Source organism: Ictidomys tridecemlineatus, chromosome 6 (assembly GCF_052094955.1).
Source record: "Ictidomys tridecemlineatus isolate mIctTri1 chromosome 6, mIctTri1.hap1, whole genome shotgun sequence".
NCBI lineage: Eukaryota > Metazoa > Chordata > Mammalia > Rodentia > Sciuridae > Ictidomys > Ictidomys tridecemlineatus.
This window is the reverse complement of record NC_135482.1, coordinates 105,623,119-105,641,648: the sequence shown is the minus strand read 5'-3', so window position 1 is coordinate 105,641,648 and position 18,530 is coordinate 105,623,119. Positions and strand designations below refer to the sequence as shown.

General features: G+C 40.7%; 2 protein-coding genes across 2 annotated transcripts in view; one reads left to right on the top strand and one right to left on the bottom strand.

The window, feature by feature from the left end:
- Positions 1-990: 990 nt before the first annotated feature.
- The window catches only part of Akap3 (A-kinase anchoring protein 3), a 70,093-nt gene continuing 52,553 nt past the window's right edge, over positions 991-18,530 (bottom strand). The window contains exon 5 of the mRNA XM_078015385.1: positions 991-1,045. Coding sequence (XP_077871511.1) covers positions 1,037-1,045 — 9 coding nt within the window. The 3' untranslated portion in view covers positions 991-1,036. The remainder of the gene's footprint in view (positions 1,046-18,530) is intronic.
- Dyrk4 (dual specificity tyrosine phosphorylation regulated kinase 4) overlaps positions 1,958-18,530 on the top strand; it is a 44,127-nt gene continuing 27,554 nt past the window's right edge. The window contains exons 1-3 of the mRNA XM_078052436.1: positions 1,958-2,017; positions 2,730-2,990; positions 7,405-7,434. Coding sequence (XP_077908562.1) covers positions 1,958-2,017; positions 2,730-2,990; positions 7,405-7,434 — 351 coding nt within the window. The remainder of the gene's footprint in view (positions 2,018-2,729; positions 2,991-7,404; positions 7,435-18,530) is intronic.

Here is an 18,530-nt window from a genome sequence, read left to right as displayed (position 1 = left end):
GAAAATTGACCTGTTCAGTCTCCCAAATTATCCCCAAGATCATGTTTGCTCTCTGTCTTCTCCCTCACTGCTTTGGCTGAGGCCCTCATCATTTCTCACCTATGCACCCCAAATGGCTAACTGAGCTCCTCGGAATCATGCTCCGTGCTATTGCCAGAGAGATGTTTCCAAAATACAAATCGGATCTTGTCAGCTCAGATTTAGCACAATCACATAGCCCTCAAGATTTTAACTTGGACTATATGATGCGTATGACACTATATGACAATCTAACCCTCCTTTCTGACCCTCTGCCAGCGATGTCTGATTCCTGTGATTGCAGTTTCTAGAAAATCCACATTTTATTCTCTGTGCAGTCTCATCCATCTTACCTTGGCTCTGTGCCCATCCTGCTCATCCTTCAAGAACAGGCTGCTTTTCTCAGGTGTGAGGGTTAACACAACTCTCCCAGCAGGATCAGCCAGAATCTCAAAGTGTGCTCCATGCACTCTTTAGATATGTCTGTTAGTGTGTGGATCGCATGCTCTGTAACGGTCTGCTTCCATGGGTCTCCTCTCCTGGAGAGCAAATTCTCCTTTAGAGCACAGACTGGTATCTGGTGGAATTGACTCAACAAACGTTTGCAGAAAGAGAGGAAGGAAGGAAGGAAGGAAGGAAGGAAGGAAGGAAGGAAGGAAGGAAGGAAGGAAGGAAGGAAGGAAGGAAGGAGGGAGGGAAGGAAGAAGTCAAACTGATCATCAGTAGAGAAGAGACTACCACTTTTTTGTTTACTTCTCAAAGATTTTTTTTTCATGTGTGTGTGCTTGTATGTGTGAAAATAAATGTTCCCCTAGCCAGGTATGGTGACACCAGCCTGTAGTTCCAGCTACTTGGGAGGCTGAAGTGGGAGGACCCCTTGGGCCTAGAAGTTCAAGGCCAGCCTGGACAACATGACAAGATCCTATTATCTTAAAAAAACAAAAACAACTTCATCTTCTTACCTTCCCCAGTCCTACTCCTCAGAAGTATTTTTTTTAGTTCCTCTCTTCCAAATCCTTCATTGTACCTGTATAAAAAGGTATGCAAACATCTTTTAAAAAATAAATATAGAATCATATTATATGCGTTTTTTTACTGGTTTTGCTCAATATGTTACGAGCAAACATAAAGATCAATCACTTTTTTTTTGAGATCCAATCATAGCCATTTAATTTTTTTCAGGTTTTCTTTATTTTTTAAAAAATATTCAATCCTAGGTATATACAGATATAAAAGGCAAGATATGAATTCAAAATTTTTATAGTAATATTCACTCATACCCACAGTTCCTTAGGGGTGATTCCTTTCCCCAACATTGAGTAGCTATTGTTTACTAACTGGTTATAGATTAAATAAACAATATCAAATAAACTTTTCATATTCCTTGAGTCTCACTTTTCCTTAAGCCATATCATTTTGATTAATGTTTACTTTAAGATAGCTATAAAGTGATTCTTCTATTTTTATTTTTAAAAAGTTTTTGTATTTGTTTTTTTAATTTTCATGACAGTAGGATTTTTTTTGACATAACATACCTACATGGAGTGTAACTTCCCATTCTTGTGGTTGAATATGATGTGGAGTTTCACTGGTCATGTGTTCATATATGAACAGAGGAAAGTTAAGTCTGATTCATACTACTGTCTTTCCTATTCCCATCCCTTACCCTTCCCTTCATTCCCCTTTGTCTATTCTTCCCTTCCCTTCCTCCTTATCACTTATCAGTGAGAACATTCTGCCTTTGGTTTGGGGGGGCTGGCTTATTTGATCTACCTCATTTAAAAATGATTGCATCACATCCCATAAAATATATGTGTGCCATATTTTAAATTTCCCATCATTTAGAGATAAGTAAGTTCTAATTTTTAAATATTTATGCTGCAATAAATATCCTGGTTTGTCTTTAGTCTTTGAATAGTTTCAACATGGTGACACCATCATGTTGATTATAGTGTCTGCAAGAGCTTCCCAGTGTGGAGTGAGTAATGTGCAGAAGCCGGTATGATGTTTGCATTGGTCCCTGTTCTGCCCCTATTTCTTGTGTATTTTATTCCCTTAGCTCTTGATAGAGTTAGAGACTGTAAAGGGACTTCCAAGGGACACAGAGTGGAGATTCCACAATGTTTTGTTAATGTATAAGTGTCCCAGGAAACTTTGAAGGCTCACCATCCAGTTATATGAATCACTACTCTAATTAGATTCCATGGTATTATACAAATCTTTCTATCTGTTTCTTTCTGTGACATTTTTATTGGTGCTTTATAGTTTTACATAGTGATGGGATCTGTTGTACATATTTATACATGCACACAATATAACTCCATAATTTGGCCAATATCACTCCCCTAGCACTTTCCTCATCCTGCCCCCATCTCCAAGTCTTTCCATCTTGCAGTCAGTTAATTAGTCATAGAATTGTGCTCTGCATGAAGAAGGTACAAAATGGCTGAATAAGATCCAGAGAAAAAGTTTCTACCAAACTTCCCCCTTTCTTTTTCTGCAGGCATTAATCTAACCCAGTAGCCCACTAGTGTATGCATATTGTAGGGGGGAATATTGTATTTGTGGCAATAGAATGGGATTTCTTTTGCAGTTAACTAGGGGATATGGTGTTTGCTGGGGGTCTTAAACTACTAACCACATGCTTTACTCCTCCTCCTTTCCTGGCTCCTGCCTCTCCCTCTGCCCTCCAAACCCTATCAGACCACTAGAAAGGGAGGCAAGAGGAAAAGCAGAGAGTCCAGTCTGCCCTTGCTTTTGTGTCTGCCCCCTTCTTTCCTTCAGGCCCGCCCTTCTTTCTTCTCTCTGGAGTGTGTGGACCATTACTTATATTTTATTCCTACTGCCAATTAATTTTTTTCTGCTCTCCTTCCTGCAAGACTCAAATGGACGATAAAAAGCCAAGGAAACCGAGTTTGACTTCCTTCCCAATTTTGAAAGCAAAAAAGAAGCAAAATTTCACCTCTGTGAAGGTAAGGATTCATGAATTTCAACTAGTGACAAGAGATATCATTGTGAAATCTTGGGACCTGGCAGTTGTTATGCCCAAGCACCTTTGAGGATAGTATAAGGGGAAGATATGAAGGCCCCAGCTGATTGGTGGAGGTCTGGGTGGGCTTGGAGGGAAAAGCAGCCAGACAGGGAAGATTTCATCTAGCAGGCAGCTTGCATTTGGGAGCCTCTGGATTAGTGACTTATCCACAGTACCTTTTATTCTCTTCCTCATACCTGCAACCATACCAGCAATGTCCTGCAATAATTCTGAACAAGTATTCAAGAACATTTCCAGAAAATGTGTTTCCCTTAACACAGAGACCATCTCTTTTTACTCTGCCTCAACTAACTGAAGGCAGAGCACTGAAGGTAAGACCCTATGATGTAGTGAGAGTGATTACGGTCTATGAGATCAACGTCTATATTATATGTATTTTTAAATCTCACTCAGTCTGAATTCCTCAGGGTATTAAAAAGCTCCTTTTGTCTAGGATCTTTGTTCAGAATGTTTTGCAGCAAACTTTAGCCCAAAGCATCCAGCCTGCATTACTATCTGGGAGAGTCAGCCTTCAGCTGCCTACTGGGGCCTTCCCTAGATCCTCTCACAGATCACAGACCATCTCCTTGAAATTATAACCCCAGGTCACTTTCTCCAGGTAGTGTTCCTGATTTAGTCATAGCTTTCTGTGCCTCAGAATTACAACTCCCAAGAATGGACCAAAGCCAAGCCTATCATTCTGTACCCCACCTCTGCCTTTACCACATGCAATAGCAAGAGTTTATTTTGCAATTTGTAGGTACAAATATTATTAGTATCTAAAACATATTTCTTTTGATGAAAATTACCTTAAAGTATTTGACACACTAAATCTAAAGCAAAACATGGTAATATAATAAATACAACATTCTATTAAATTTTAGAGTCTTACAACCTCAGAAGGAAGAAGTCATGATTTTACTTCAGCAAAATCTTCATGAGTTTTGCAACTTGCAATTTTTCTTTTTTCATTTTCTTCCTCTTTTCTCTTAAAAATCTGCTTGAACTCATTTATTGAGTGGTCAAATGACTCTCACATGAACCCTTAGTGACAGGTGCTTTTATTCTAATTTTGCAGGAGGGGAAACTGAGCAAGGTTAACTAGATCACTAAATCTGGAGGACAGATTTCAAATCCATATATGTACCCACTCTATTCTGTGCCTCTGATGAGTAGTACCAACTTTGCTAAATGTTGTTCTAAAAAGTTCTTTATGCATTTAAGTTAATTTTAAGGAAAGCAAATTTTCTGTAGCTATATGACAGGAATAAAAAATAAAAATACCACATGCACATCAACTCATTTATGTTGTATTTTACAATAACTATCAGCAAGTTCATAGTATCTTTTTTTTTCCTTTTTGGTACTAGGGATTGAACCCAGGAGGGCTCAACCACTGAACCACACCCCCAGCCCCCTATTTATTTATGAGACAAGTTCTCACTAAATTGCTTAGGGCCTCACTAAATAAATTACTGAGGCTGGCTTTTAACTTGTGATCCTCCTGCCCCAGCCTCCTAAACCACTGGGATTACAGGCATATGCCACCATGCCCAGCTCACAGTATCATTTTTAACTAGTATTTAAACTTGTAACTATGGTCTTTACATTGCTAAATATTCTGGTGGGATTTAAATAATTATCTTTTCACCATCGATTGGCATTCCCCAACGGATTTGTTATCCCTTTTTATTTAATAGGATTGAGTAAGGAAGTACAAACACATCAATAACTGTCCTCTGCATGTGAAATTTTAAGTTTCAGTGGACCCATATGGCATTAATTGATGGCTAAAAGTGAATCATATGAATAATAATCCCTTCACTTATGATAACACTGGAAATGAAGGGCTGTGAATCTTAGCATATCAATGGCCCCAACCCCGTGTTAAAAAAAAGTATTTTGAATATTTAAGCACATTAACCATAATTTCCATTTTCAGTATTTAATAATATATATTATAAACAAAAATCATATTAATAATCAAATATTTAATTATTATTATTTTTTGCTATGCTAGGGGTTGAACCCAGGACCTTGTTCTGGGTGAGTACTGTACACTGAGCTACATCCCAGATTAAAATATTTTAAATATGTAACTTGGTAATAATTTAGCCAAGAGATTTAAAAAAAAAAATTATTTTCATTTGTCCTGAAGACAATGGTGCAGTCCTCCATCTAGTTATAAGGGATTCGTTTCACAGTGCCCCCATTCGTTGACTGAAATGTGTAACATGACCACTAGAGAGCCGTCTTCCCTTTGGCTTCAACGCTGGTAGAGATTCTCCATCTTTTCTGCTTAGCCGATGAGGATCAAAGAACTCTCACAGTGGTCCTCAATGCACTTTAGGATATGCTCTGTGTTATAGTTTATCCTAACTTCTGGGAGAAGCAGCAGACACTCCCTCTGGACCTCAGGCATCTCAGCTAGTAAGCTGGAGGACACTGACTTTCCTGCTTCTCTCTTCAAAGAAAACAACATTGGCTTGCAGCTGATTTCTGGGATTGGAGGAGCTGTCAGGACTCCAAATATCAGGTTGGGTCATGCCAGGAGGAGAACCTGGGAGAAGGCCATGGGGAAGAGAGTGCTGTTAATTTAGGATATGACTCTTCGGCATCCCTGACCGTTAAATAGGTGTGACAAAGTACATCCAGAAATGTGCTAAAGACACAATTTCTCTTTTCTGCATTGTGAGTGCAGGTACCTACTAAAGTATCTACTTTATTTCTTATTTTTCTTAAATCCTTTAAATCATTCAATTGCTGTCTTCACTTCTTTACACAGGCTTTCCTTTCCTACCCTTTTCAGTTACATGTTTATTGCTTGTCTCACCCTCCACAATAGGACTGCCCAACATGGTAGCCACTGGCTATATGAGGCTATGGAGCCCTTGGTGTGTGGCAGGTCCAGATGGAGATGTTCTGTGAATGTGAAATATACAGCAGATCTCGAAGACTTGGATGAGTGTAAAATAACTTATTAAATGTTATTTAAGAATTGGGTGAAGTTTATAACGTATCAATTAATATCTTAAGGAATTTGTAAAAATAATTTTGGATCAATTCATATTAAACTAGTATCCTGAATATGTTAAGTAAAATATATTGTTAATTGCACCTGTCTCTTTTTACTTTTTAACATGACTATTAGAAAAGTTGTGTTAGGTAGCCTGCATTATATTTATGGTGGAACATATGCTGTAAAAGGGACATTCCGTAACAGCAAAGGTATCCTTAGACCGGATCAGTACCGAATCCCCATAACTAGGATAGTACTGGCACAGACTAGCACTTGAAGTGTCCTTGTGGAATAAAACCCAGGAGTGTTTATTTATTTGCCCCTTTAAATACTTAGTGTCTACTTGTTTCAGACACTGTTTTAGGTGTTGGAGATACAGTCAAAAAGAAAACAGGTTAACAAATTATTATGGGGCTTAAAATTGAGATTCTTCGTAGGAAGGCCAGAGATTTGGGTGAAAATGTTGAGGATGGTAATGACTAGCTCTCATTTTCCTTCATGGTTAGGGTTGCGATTGACAGTGTTTTTTTTTTTTTTCCACCTTGGTTATATATTCAGAATCTCCCAATCAAGTTTTAAAGACTACTGAAATCAAAATTTTTAGGGATTATAGACATTTGTTAGTTATTTTCTATCATGTGTGGACAGGTGTTCATTTTAACTCTAGCTGTGAGATCTCGATTAGGTCATTAAGTCCCTGACCATTTGTGAAACTGGAATAATTAGTCTTACATTCCCCGACTGCAGTGGTATTGATGAGGTAAGAGAACATGAACTCTGGGGCTGGCAGATTTTAGAATATGCTTTCACTTTTCCTTCTCTCTACATTCAACAGAACGGGGTTTTATGAGATAGGCTCCTCACTGAGTCTCACACAGTAGAGGAAGGTATCGGAGGGTCCTTCCCTCTGTCTCATTTCTGTCTCTTATCAGCAGTCCTTTTACAGAAAGCAGAACCAAAATGAAACGCAGAAACCCAGTCCCACCACTCGATATTACTAAGGAAAGAATGGAAATTACACTCAAAACTGAAGAGAGAAAAGAACACATTCCAGTTGCCAGAATTGTTTAGGTCTTTTTTTGTGGGGGGGCACACTAGCACACTATTATCTATGGTAATGAATTCACCTTTCATTGCCAATGAAAGGTTCAGACCAGAAGAACTTGTAATGCTCATAAACTAAATCGTCAAACCATTTAAACTATAACCACATACCACCAATCTAGAGTTGGCATCTCAATGAAAGTTAGGCGTGCACTATTATGTCATGTAATTTGGAATGGATTTGGAGCCTTGAAGGAGCACAATTATGCAATCTCTTTCCATTCTCTCCCAGGGTCCCACTTTTCCTCCTGAGATCTACGCGGTAAGTACCAGTTTCTTTGTTTTGCATTCCCATTGCTGTTCTAAATTGGAGACAGAAGAGAACAAATATTGGAGATTGCATTTCTTATGGTGGAAAGGATGCTTAAGTGAGCAGCTTAGGAGGGAGTTTCTGACTGATAAAATGAATCAGAAGAAAAATAGCTACTTTTCACTCTAGAGTCCGTGAAAAATGGAGTATCTGTCCAACATGGGTGTTTAAGGAGATACTAGAAGAAAATCCCCACCTTACCCATATGGGTTTAGTTTTGTAGATTTGCTTCTTTCAAAAATCTTGAGGGTAGTTATCACCCCCGTTTTACAGAGAAAAGCAAGATCTCAAAGTCATCCTGGTAATAAAACCTGAAATCAGGATTCAGGTTTTCTTTTGTAATTCATGAATGCTTTAAAAAAATTGCTTCTCATTATTAATATATATAAAAGGACATTTAAGAAATATATGTGACACCCTTGTGTGTGCCCAACATGGAGTTGAAGAAGTCCCCTGAGTGTTCTTCCCCATTGAATCTCATCCTGACCCTCTGAGCTAACCTCTATCTTGAATTTTACAGCTATTATTCTGTTGCTTTCCTGTGATATTTCCAAGCCTTGCACAGTATATGTTGGTTAATTTTGCATGTTCTCATTTTTGATATACAGGATTCATACTGTTAAGTGTTTTGCTATGTGATTTTCATGCTCAGTCCTACACTAGCCTACCTGCCACTGCATGTGGCTGCCCTTGGATTGTCCAGGGCTCTATTGAGATGGATCATTACCTGTGCTTTGAATCTCAGATATTGTGAATAAATATCACCTTTGTTCTTGGGAACCTGATTATCTATCATTTTAACTGCTCTACCCTATTGCTTGGGCATGCTTATCTCATCAGTCATTGGACATTCTGTTTCTTCTTGTGTTTCTATTATTAAAAATAATTCTGCCATGAACGTTCTTGTGCGTGTCTGCTGGTGCAAATGGGTAGCCATTTCTGGGTATTTACCCAGGCAGGGACTTGTTAGGTAATGAATATGTGAATGCTTGACTTTACCAGGTAATGCCAAACTGTTTTCCAAAGCATTGGCATCAGTGCACTTTATCACCAGCAGGGCACACAAGTTTCAGTTGTTCCACATCCATTTTATTACTCTTCGTTATGTGACTTTTTATCTTGCCAATTTTGTAGGTAAGTAACAATTTTTTATTGTATCTTAACTTGCATTTGAATGATTGTTATTAATGAGACTAAACCCCCTTTCATATATTAACAGGCCATTTATATTTCCTCTTCTTTAAATTCCCTGTTTTTGTCTTTATTGTGTAAATATTTTTTTCTATGGTGTTGTCTTTTTCCTATTAATCTGTAGAATATTTAATATAGTCTGTCTATTAATCCTTACCAATATCATACGCTGTGAATACCTTCATCTGGTTTGTTAGCTTGTCAGTTTTTATGTTCTTAATTTTTCAGAGTAGTTTTGGATTTATAGAAAAATTGAATAGAAGAGAGGAGAGTTCCCAGATACTTCATCACCTTCCTTATTTTATCTTATTATTAATATCTTGCATTACTGGAAAGTTGTTACAACTTATCAACCTATATTGATGCATTATTAACTAATAATGATTGTTATGGTTTGGATGTGAGGTGTTCCCCAAAACCTCATGTGTGAGACAGTGCAAGAAGGCTCAAAGGAGAAATGACTGGGTTGTGAGACTCTTCACCCAATCAGTGATTTAATCTGCTGATAGGGATTAACTGGGTGGTAACTGAAGTGGTAGGGTGAGGCTAAAGGAGGCGGGGAATTAGAGTGTGGCCTTGGTGTATGTATTTGTACATGGAAGTGGAGTCTGTGCTTCTTGATCACCTTGATGTGAGCTGCTTCCCTCTGCCACACACTCTGCCATGATGTTCAGCCTCACCTCAAGCCCAGAGAAATGGAGCCAGCCTTCTATGGACTAAGACTTCTGAAATCATGAGCCCTCAAATAAATTCTTCCTCCTCTATAATTGTGCTGGTCGGGTCCTTTAGTCACAGCCGTGAAAAAGCTGACTAAAACGATGATTTACTTTTGGTTGCATCCTGTGTGTTGCACATTCTATGGGTTTGGAAAAATATATATTATTAGGTACAAACCATCACAGCATGATACGGGATAATTTTACTGACCTAAAAATACCACATTCTCCTCCTAGTCAATCCTGACCCCACCTCCCACCAAAACCCTAGCAATCTCTCTTTTTGCTAACTCTATGATTCTGCCTTTTCCAGAGTATTCTGTAGTTGAAATCATACAGTACTGCACCTTTTCAGATTGGCTTCTTTCATTTGGCAGTATGTCAGTAAGGCTCCTCAATGTCTTTTTTTTTTCACGTTAATTTTTTTATTGGTTGTTCAAAACATTACAAAGCTCTTGACATATCATATTTCATACATTTGATTCAAGTGGATTATGAACTCCCATTTTACCCCGTATACAGATTGCAGAATCACATCGGTTACACATCCACTGATTTACATTTTGCCAAACTAGTGTCTGTTGTATTCTGCTGCCTTTCCTATCCTCTACTATCCCCCCTCCCCTCCCCTCCCCTCCCCTCCCATCTTCTTTCTCTACCCTATCTACTATAATTCATTTCTCTCTCTTGTTTTTTTTCCCTTTCTCCTTACTTCCTCTTATATGTAATTTTGTATAACAGTGAGGGTCTCCTTCCATTTCCATGCAATTTCCCTTCTCTCTCCCTTTCCCTACCCCCTCTCGTCCCTATTTAATGGTGATCTTCTTCTCATGCTCTTCCTCCCTGTTCTGTTCTTTGTTACCCTCCTTATATCAAAGAAGACATTTGGCATTTGTTTTTTAAGGATTGGCTGGCTTCACTTAGCATAATCTGCTCTAATGCCATCCATTTCCCTGCAAATGCCATGATTTTGACATTTTTTAGGGCTGAGTAATACTCCATTGTGTATAAATGCCACATTTTTTTTATCCATTCATCTATAGAAGGGCATCTAGGTTGGTTCCACAGTCTAGCTATTGTGAATTGTGCTGCTATGAAAATCGGTGTAGCTGTATCCCTATAATACGCTCTTTTAAGGTCTTTGGGGAATAGACCGAGAAGGGGGATAGCTGGGTCAAATGGTGGTTCCATTCCCAGCTTTCCGAGGTATCTCCATACTGCTTTCCAAATTGGCCGCACCAATTTGCAGTCCCACCAGCAATGTACAAGTGTACCCTTTTCCCCACATCCTCACCAGCATTGTTATTGCTTGTCTTCATAATGGCTGCCAATCTTACTGGAGTGAGATGGTATTTTAGGGTGGTTTTGATTTGCATTTCTCTGACTGCTAGAGATGGTGAGCATTTTTTCGTGTACTTGTTGATTGATTGTATGTCCTCCTCTGAGAAGTGTCTGTTCAGATCCTTGGCCCATTTGTTGATTGGGTTGTTTGTTTTCTTATTGTTTAATTTTTTGAGTTCTTTGTATACTCTGGATATTAGGGCTCTATCTGAAGTGTGAGGAGTAAAAATTTGTTCCCAGGATGTAGGCTTCCTATTTACCTCTCTTATTGTTTCTCTTGCCGAGAAAAAACTTTTTAGTTTGAGTAAGTCCCATTTGTTGATTCTTGTTTTTAACTCTTGTGCTATGGGTGTCCTATTAAGGAATTTGGAGCCCGACTCCACAATATGTAGATTAGAGGTTTGATAGCTCATTTCCTTTTTTCTGTTAATAATACAGCATTGCATTGGTATACCTGTTTATCCATTTACCTGTTAAAGGACATTATGGTTGCTTCCTATTTAGGGGGAAGTTATGAATAAAGTCGCTATGAACATTCAAGTGCAGGTTTTTATGTAAACAAGTTTTCAATTCATTTGGGCAAATATCAAGGAGCATGGTTGCTGGATCACGTACTAAGATATATTTGGCTTTGTAAGAAACTGTCAGACTCTCTTCCAAAATGACTGTACCATTTTTCCATCCCACCGTCAGTGAACGAGAATTGCTCTTACACCTTCTTGCCAGCATTTGGTATTGTCAAAATTTTCAATATTGTAGTTTGATTCTGAAATGTACTCCAGTGCCATCTGCATCCAGCACAGCCGGCTAACTCAAGTTCACAAGTTCCCAAGGCATTAGAAATAAAACACAGACACACAATTTACCTTAAAACCAAGCTCCAGGACGGGAGGCTGGCGAGAAAGCAAGCACGCTTTTATTAGGGAAATCTAAATTCTTAGGAAATCCTATCCAATGAAAGTCAAGGGGGGCAGGGTTACAAGGACAGGTGAGGTGATTGGATCCCTGTATATGTGGAGAGACACGCGCCTGCATGAAGATAGTCTCTAGAACCCTAGGAGACCCAGGCTAACCAGCAGTGTGCCTGCCACCGGATGCCACACTGCTCAGCAGGGCAGTAAGACACAGTCACGTGCTAGATTGGTCTCCCACACCCCAGAAGTTTGGGTGTTGAAGCTGGTGGCGCAGCTGGAAGGTGGTGGAGACTTGGGGAGGTGGAGCCTAGATGGAGAAGGTGGATTACTGGGGCATATCCTTAACCAGTATATCTTGTCCCAGTCCCCCCGCCCCTCCTGGCTGCTAAGAAGTAAGTGGCTTTGCTCTGCCACATCCTCCCCACCAGCCATGATATTCTACCTTATCACAGGCCCAGAAACAATGGAGTTGCTCAAAGAAGCTGTGAGCTAGGGGCACTTTGAGCAGAAAAAATACACATGCATAGGATGGAATAAATCTCAATGAATGGAAACAGCCTCAGAAATCATTCTCTTCTTCTTCTTCTTTTTTTAGCCAGAGAGAGAGAATTTTTTAATATTTATTTTTTAGTTTTTGGTGGACACAACATCTTTATTTATGTTTTTTTTTTTAATTTTATGTGATGCTGAGGATGGAACCCAGCGACCCACCCATGCTAGGCAAGTGCACTACCGCTTGAGCCACATCCCCAGCCCCAGAAATCATCTTCTTTAACCTGCCTGCATGATGCACAAATCTACTTTATATTATAGGAAATTTCGTGTCTAATTTGTAGAAAAATGCTTCTTTCTAAGTGTTTCTGTTGTATTCTATATTCAGGTACTACTGGAATAAAAGCATGAACTTATTTTGAGATCTTTGGAGTGGAAGTAGTTTACAATCTCTTGACCCCATGTTTCATGGTAGAATACAAAAGAGATCAGAAAAGATCACTGGATGGCAGTATGACACAGTAAAAAGACACTTGAGGGCTTAGGCCATACATAGACTTAGGTTTGCTACCATTAGTTGTGTTATCTTGGACAAGTCATTTGGTTGACTTTAGCCTCTCTTTCTCCATCTGTAAAATGAGGTCATCATATTATGTATTCCAACAGTTTGCTCCCGGAATCATGGTTTTTCAAGTTCCCTTAGTGGACTCCTGAATCAGCAGGTTGCACTAAGTGCATTGGAAAATGACTCCTGGTTTCTGGATTTCCAGGCTTGTCTCATGCCCATCACTCAAGGATGGCCAGGGTCTCCTCCTTCCATCTCTACCAGGGTCAGAGGCTGGTAGGTGGGCCTCCCAGAGGATATGGCATCAGTGAGATGAGAACCTGGTCCTCCCAAGTGGCAAGTCATGTTCACTGTGCTAATGGGTCTCCAGAGTCCAGCCTTGGCTGTGGGTGTAATCAGGAGGCAGCTCCTTCCTGTCTAGGCATCCTGGGCTTCCTTGTGCACCACAAAGGGGCTTTAAGGGTAGACTCTTGGCTAGAAGTAGCAGAGAGGGAGAAACCGTGATTTGCCGAAGGTCTGTGTTGGTGGTAACAGTTAAATCCCTTGGCTGGAGATTTTCTTCTTCCAGCTCTTTGCAAGGTCTGCTGGGCTAATCCTCTAACCTGTTTGCTCTGTAGAGAATCCCTAAAGGTTTTCTCTCCTGATCACCTGCCTCTCTCTGTTGATATATTTGTTTTGAACAATACATTTGTTCTGACCTCTAGGAAAGGATTACAGAGGCTGTAAGGAGGAAGCTGTGAGTTGATATCACTGAACTTGAGCTTCACCTGTCCATCTAGCCACAACCAGGTACTAGGGATTTTTTTTCTTTCTTTTAAATGAAGAGGAGGAAGAAACAAGGAGGAGCCAACTGAAAAAATAACCAGAAAAATAGCTTGTGAGGTTCGACTGAGGCTGGATTCTTCAATGGAGGTGTGCCTTTCTGAAAAGGCTGGGTGGTCTAGGGACAGGGGACCAGAGTGGCCTGATGCCTGCTAAGTATTACTCTGCTTTCTCCCCCGAACTTTGCAGATGAGGACACCCAGGTCTCTAAGGTAATAAGATGAGGCAGTGAATCTTGAAATTCTGCTCTAACTAGTCCTAAATGGGGGGCCAGATCTGGTCACATTTAGCTTTCAAAGTGAAGAGGCAGGATGTATCCTGGAGCATGTGCATGTTGGGGTGGGGCCTGCTGCAATGAGAATGCAAACCAGGGAAGGGGAAAGGCAGAATGCCCAGGTAGAGGACATGGATGTGGGACAGGCAATTGGGGATTCCACCCTTCTGTGTTCCTCTTTCCTTCACCCTGATGTAGAGGTTACATGATCAGGTCAGTGTGACCCATAATGGGAATGTGCTCCTGCCTGGCTGGGTTCATGAACCATCTCTTTACTTCCCCCAGCACCTAAAATATCATCTTTGAGTAGAGATTCATTTATTTGGACAGATACTTCCTTTTTTATGGCATTCTTTTTGAAAACTTAGTGGCGTTTGAGAGTGGGGGGTGTGGGCAGATGGGATTCTTGTGTGTGAATTAAGCAATTAGGAAGCTTTCCTTCTGAAAATAAGTGCCGGGGAGCAGGAGAGCTCTGGTGGGAATGAAAGCCACTAGGAGAGTGCATGAAGCCACACTGGGAAACAGTGGGTGACCAACCAGAGAGAGTGGAAGTCAAAGCTCTGTTGACTCCTAGACTCCTTCGAGTTGTCTCAAGTCTTTCAGGACAAATACTAGGATGTCCTGCTCCTCCTCTTCTTTCTTTCCTTCTCCCCTTCTTTCTTTCCTTCAGGAAATATTTAAGTGCCTACAAGCATGAGATACTGTGTTAGGCTTTGAGATCCTGAGCTGAGACCCAGGTCTTTTAGTAAAGAGTCTGACAGTCCAGCAGAAGAAGAGCTCAAGTGTGGCTAAATTCACCAAGTGAATGAAGGTGGCATGAAGTGGAGGAAGCTCTGCTCCATTCCCAGTAGAAATGGAGCAGGAGCAAATGTGTTGAGATGTGAAGCAGCATGACGTTTGGAAACTGCAGACATTTCCAATGATGGGTGCTGAAAGGATAGGGCAAGGTCATGACAAGGGATGAGGCTGGGAGGATTTTGTTTCAGGACTTCTGCACCCTGAGAAGTCATAGGGAAATGTAGGTGAGGTAGTAACGTGGCCAATGCTCACATTTATTCCTAAGGCCACTCTGGTAGCTGCATAGAGGAAGGGCAGGAAAGGAGACCATGGAACTAGGGCACTGGTGGATACTAAGTCTGAAAGTGGTATCTTTATTCTCACACGATTATTCTATTCATAGTAAGAGAATCATATGTGATAATTACAAGTTTGATAGAGCATTCTCACGCTTGTTCCTGCAAGGGAGAGGCTCATGATTATTGCAGTCAGCTTATGTTGATTAATGTGGATTTGCTGTGGAGGCCCTTCCCTGTGATCTCTTACAAAGAGGCAGTCTACAGCAGACCCTGCTCCCCAAGCAAGGAAGATGATACATAAAAATCCTACCCCGAAAGGCACCGTGGTGCATGTCTGAAATCCCAGAGGCTGAGAAGGCTGAGATAGGAGGATTTCGAGTTCAAAGCCATTCTCAGCAATGGCAAGGTACTAAAGTGACTCAGTGAGATCTTCTCTCTAAATAAAATACAAAATAGGGCTGGGATGTGGCTCAGTTGTTGAGTGCCCCTGAATTCAATCACTGGTACCAAAAAAAAAAAAAAAAGACCCTACCCCCTTTGTGAGACGCTCAGCAAATCCAAATTGATCTGAGATGAGGCCTCAGCTCAATCCTGGCTTCTGTCATGATGGTATGGATACTGACACACAAGGTGACACCTGGGGGACCCCCATGTGAGCCATCCAGAGGGACTGACTGCTTTTGATGTTCCAAGATTGGCACATCATGTAGGGCCTAATGTTCATTGCCATAGAATCTTGTGGGAGGAGATAAAAATAATTCATAAAAAGAGGGCAGCTATTATGAATACAAACAACAATAAGTGTTGGTGAGGATGTGGGTAAAAGGTACACTCATATATTGCTGGTGGGACTGCAAATTGATGCAGCCATTATGGAAAGCAGTATGGAGATTTCTTGGAAAATTAGGAATGGAACCACCATTTGACCTTGCTATCCCTCTCCTCCGTCTACACCCAAAGGACTTAAAAACAGCATATTACAGGGACACAGCCTATATGTTTATAGCAGAACAATTCACAATACCTAAACTGTGGAACCAACCTAGATGCCCTTCAATAGATGAATGGATAAAATGTGGCATATATACACACTGGAATATAACTCAGCAATAAAAGAGAATAAAATCATGGCATTTATAGGTAAATGGATGGAGTTAGAGAAGATAATGCTAAGTGAAGTTAGCCAATCCCAAAAAACCAAATACTGAATGTTTTCTCTGATATAAGGAGGCTGATTCATACTGGAGTAGGGAGGGGGAACATGGGAGGAATAGACAAACTCTAGATAGGGCAGAGGGGTGGGAGGACAATGGAGTGGGCATGGGGTTAGAAATGATGGTGGAATGTGATGGATATTATCCAAAGTACATGTATGAAGACACAAATTGGTGTGAACATACTTTGTGTACAACCAGAGATATGAAAAATTGTGATCTATATGTGTAATAAGAATTGTAATGCATTCTACTGTCATATATAAATTTAAAAAATTAAAAAATAATTAGAAAGGCTACATAAACATCAATGGCATAACAGAAAACAAAGGGGATTCCATTAGAATGTGCTTCCCAAATCTGGCTGCATAGAACTCACTTGGGGGAGCCTCTGGTCTCCACCACTAGGGAGTCAGGGCCATGTAATTTCTGTGCTTAACCTAATGACTGACTGGCACATGGGCGAGCTCAGTGAGTATGTTGAGAATGAATGCATCTCCAAGGTCCATCCTAACCCTGCAATTCCATGCATCCTTCTGGCTCAGAGAGGTAGAAGGGAGGTGTTTGCTGGAAAAATCCTTGAGGTAGGAAGAAGGACTCTTGATCACAGGAGCTGGTAACTAGATCAGTTTGGCAACTTTGCAGCTATTTTACATAAATGACAGGTAAGGGGTGGGGGTGGGGGGGTGGGAAGCTGGTTTCAATTTCCCACCTTTCTCCTAATTAGCTTTTAAATTGAACGCAGCTTCTATTTGAGAAAGGTGAGCTGGCTTTTGTAAAGCAGCAGATAGAATTTGCCACCTGCTATGGTTTAAGGTTTTGGTTGAGAAAACAAAATAAGTGTGAGAACCTAAGTGCCTGGCCTAGTGAGAACTAGCCAGCTAGCTCAGAAAACAGACAGGAGAGAGGCAAGGAGGGGCCCTGGGTCAGGACAAGAAACTCTAGGCTCGGATCAGCCCCTTACTTGCATTTTCGTGTGGTGTCCAGTACCTGTGGGTACATGACCTGGCTATGGGAAGCACAGATAGAAACAACAGGGGAGCCCTCAAATTTAAATGAGGGCCTCTAGGGGGGAGAATCTTAACAACCCCAGCCAGCATCTCCTGTTCTATCCTCCCAGGTTCTCCCAGCCCAGGTCCTCTCTGTCCTCTTCTATAATCTAATCCACTCTATCTAGGCTCTCAGTTGCCCAGAGTACCACCTGCCCCATCATTGATTTGAACCTTTGATAATTACCTGTTGTAATACCTTTTGTTTTTATTTTTATTTTTTGGTACTGGGTATTGAACTCAGAGGAATTTTATCACTGAGCCACATAACCCAGTCATTTTTTTAAATCTTTTATTTTGAAACAGGGTCTTGCTGTATTGCTGGGGTTGGCCTTGAACTTGGGATCCTCCTGCCTCAGCCTCCAGAGTCCTGCGCCACCATATCTGGCCCTTTTGTTTTTAAATAATAGGATTTTTAAATTATAAAAGCAGTGCATATTTATATAAAAGGTTTGGGAAATCAAGTTGTAAAGCAGTTGACTTCTGGCTGTTTTGGAAACTTCTAAGAACAGCAATGCACACAGAGAAGTGGAAAAGGCTCTATCAGCTCCCTAGTGCCCTTTCTTATTTCCCAGAATCCAGCCACAGTTCATGGACTGCACTGGAAACCCCAGCTTTGCCATGTGACCCTGTGAATAAAGTCTTTTTTACACAGGAGAGTTCAAATGTAGATACAGAGACTATTAAAGAGACTCCTGTTGCATTGACTTAGAAATCAGTGCAGGGCCAAAGGACAATGACACCAATATTCACTGTCTGAAAGAAAGGTGGTAGTTTGCTATGAATATGGGAGATCACACCCTCTTCTTCCTGCCATGGTAGAATGTAGTGTTGTGATGGGACATTGTGTGCCTCTTGGAGAAACTGCAGGAAACAGAGTCACCAAGCTCATAATCTTGCACAACAACATATTGTTATCTGAGTATGGGAGATGGGGTGCAGAGATGTAGAAGCCATCCATCTGGGGGTGGCTTGGTTAGACCTGGGGCAGCTGGAACCCCTGGCTGTGAGTTGCCTCTTATCCTGACTCTCGTTGCTGTACAAGTATTAAATTTTTTCTGTATGTGTCATGATGTGACAAAGGTTGGGAAGCATGGCTCTGTTCAATAGATTGATTGTACGAGAGGAAAGATAAAGTTTGTGTTAGCAAGCTTTCTGTTATTCTGACAAAACACCTGAGATAATCATATAAGGAGGAAAAGATTGATTTTGGCCTCAGAATTTCAGAGGATTTCAGTCCACGGTAGCTTGTCCCTTTTGCTTTGGGACTGTGGCAAGGCAGAACATCATAGCGGGGAGCATGTGTTAGAACAAAGCTTCTCGTCTCATGGCAGCTGGAACATTAAAGAGAGAAACAGAAGGAAGCCAGGTTCTGAAAGGTTCCAACTCCCAGG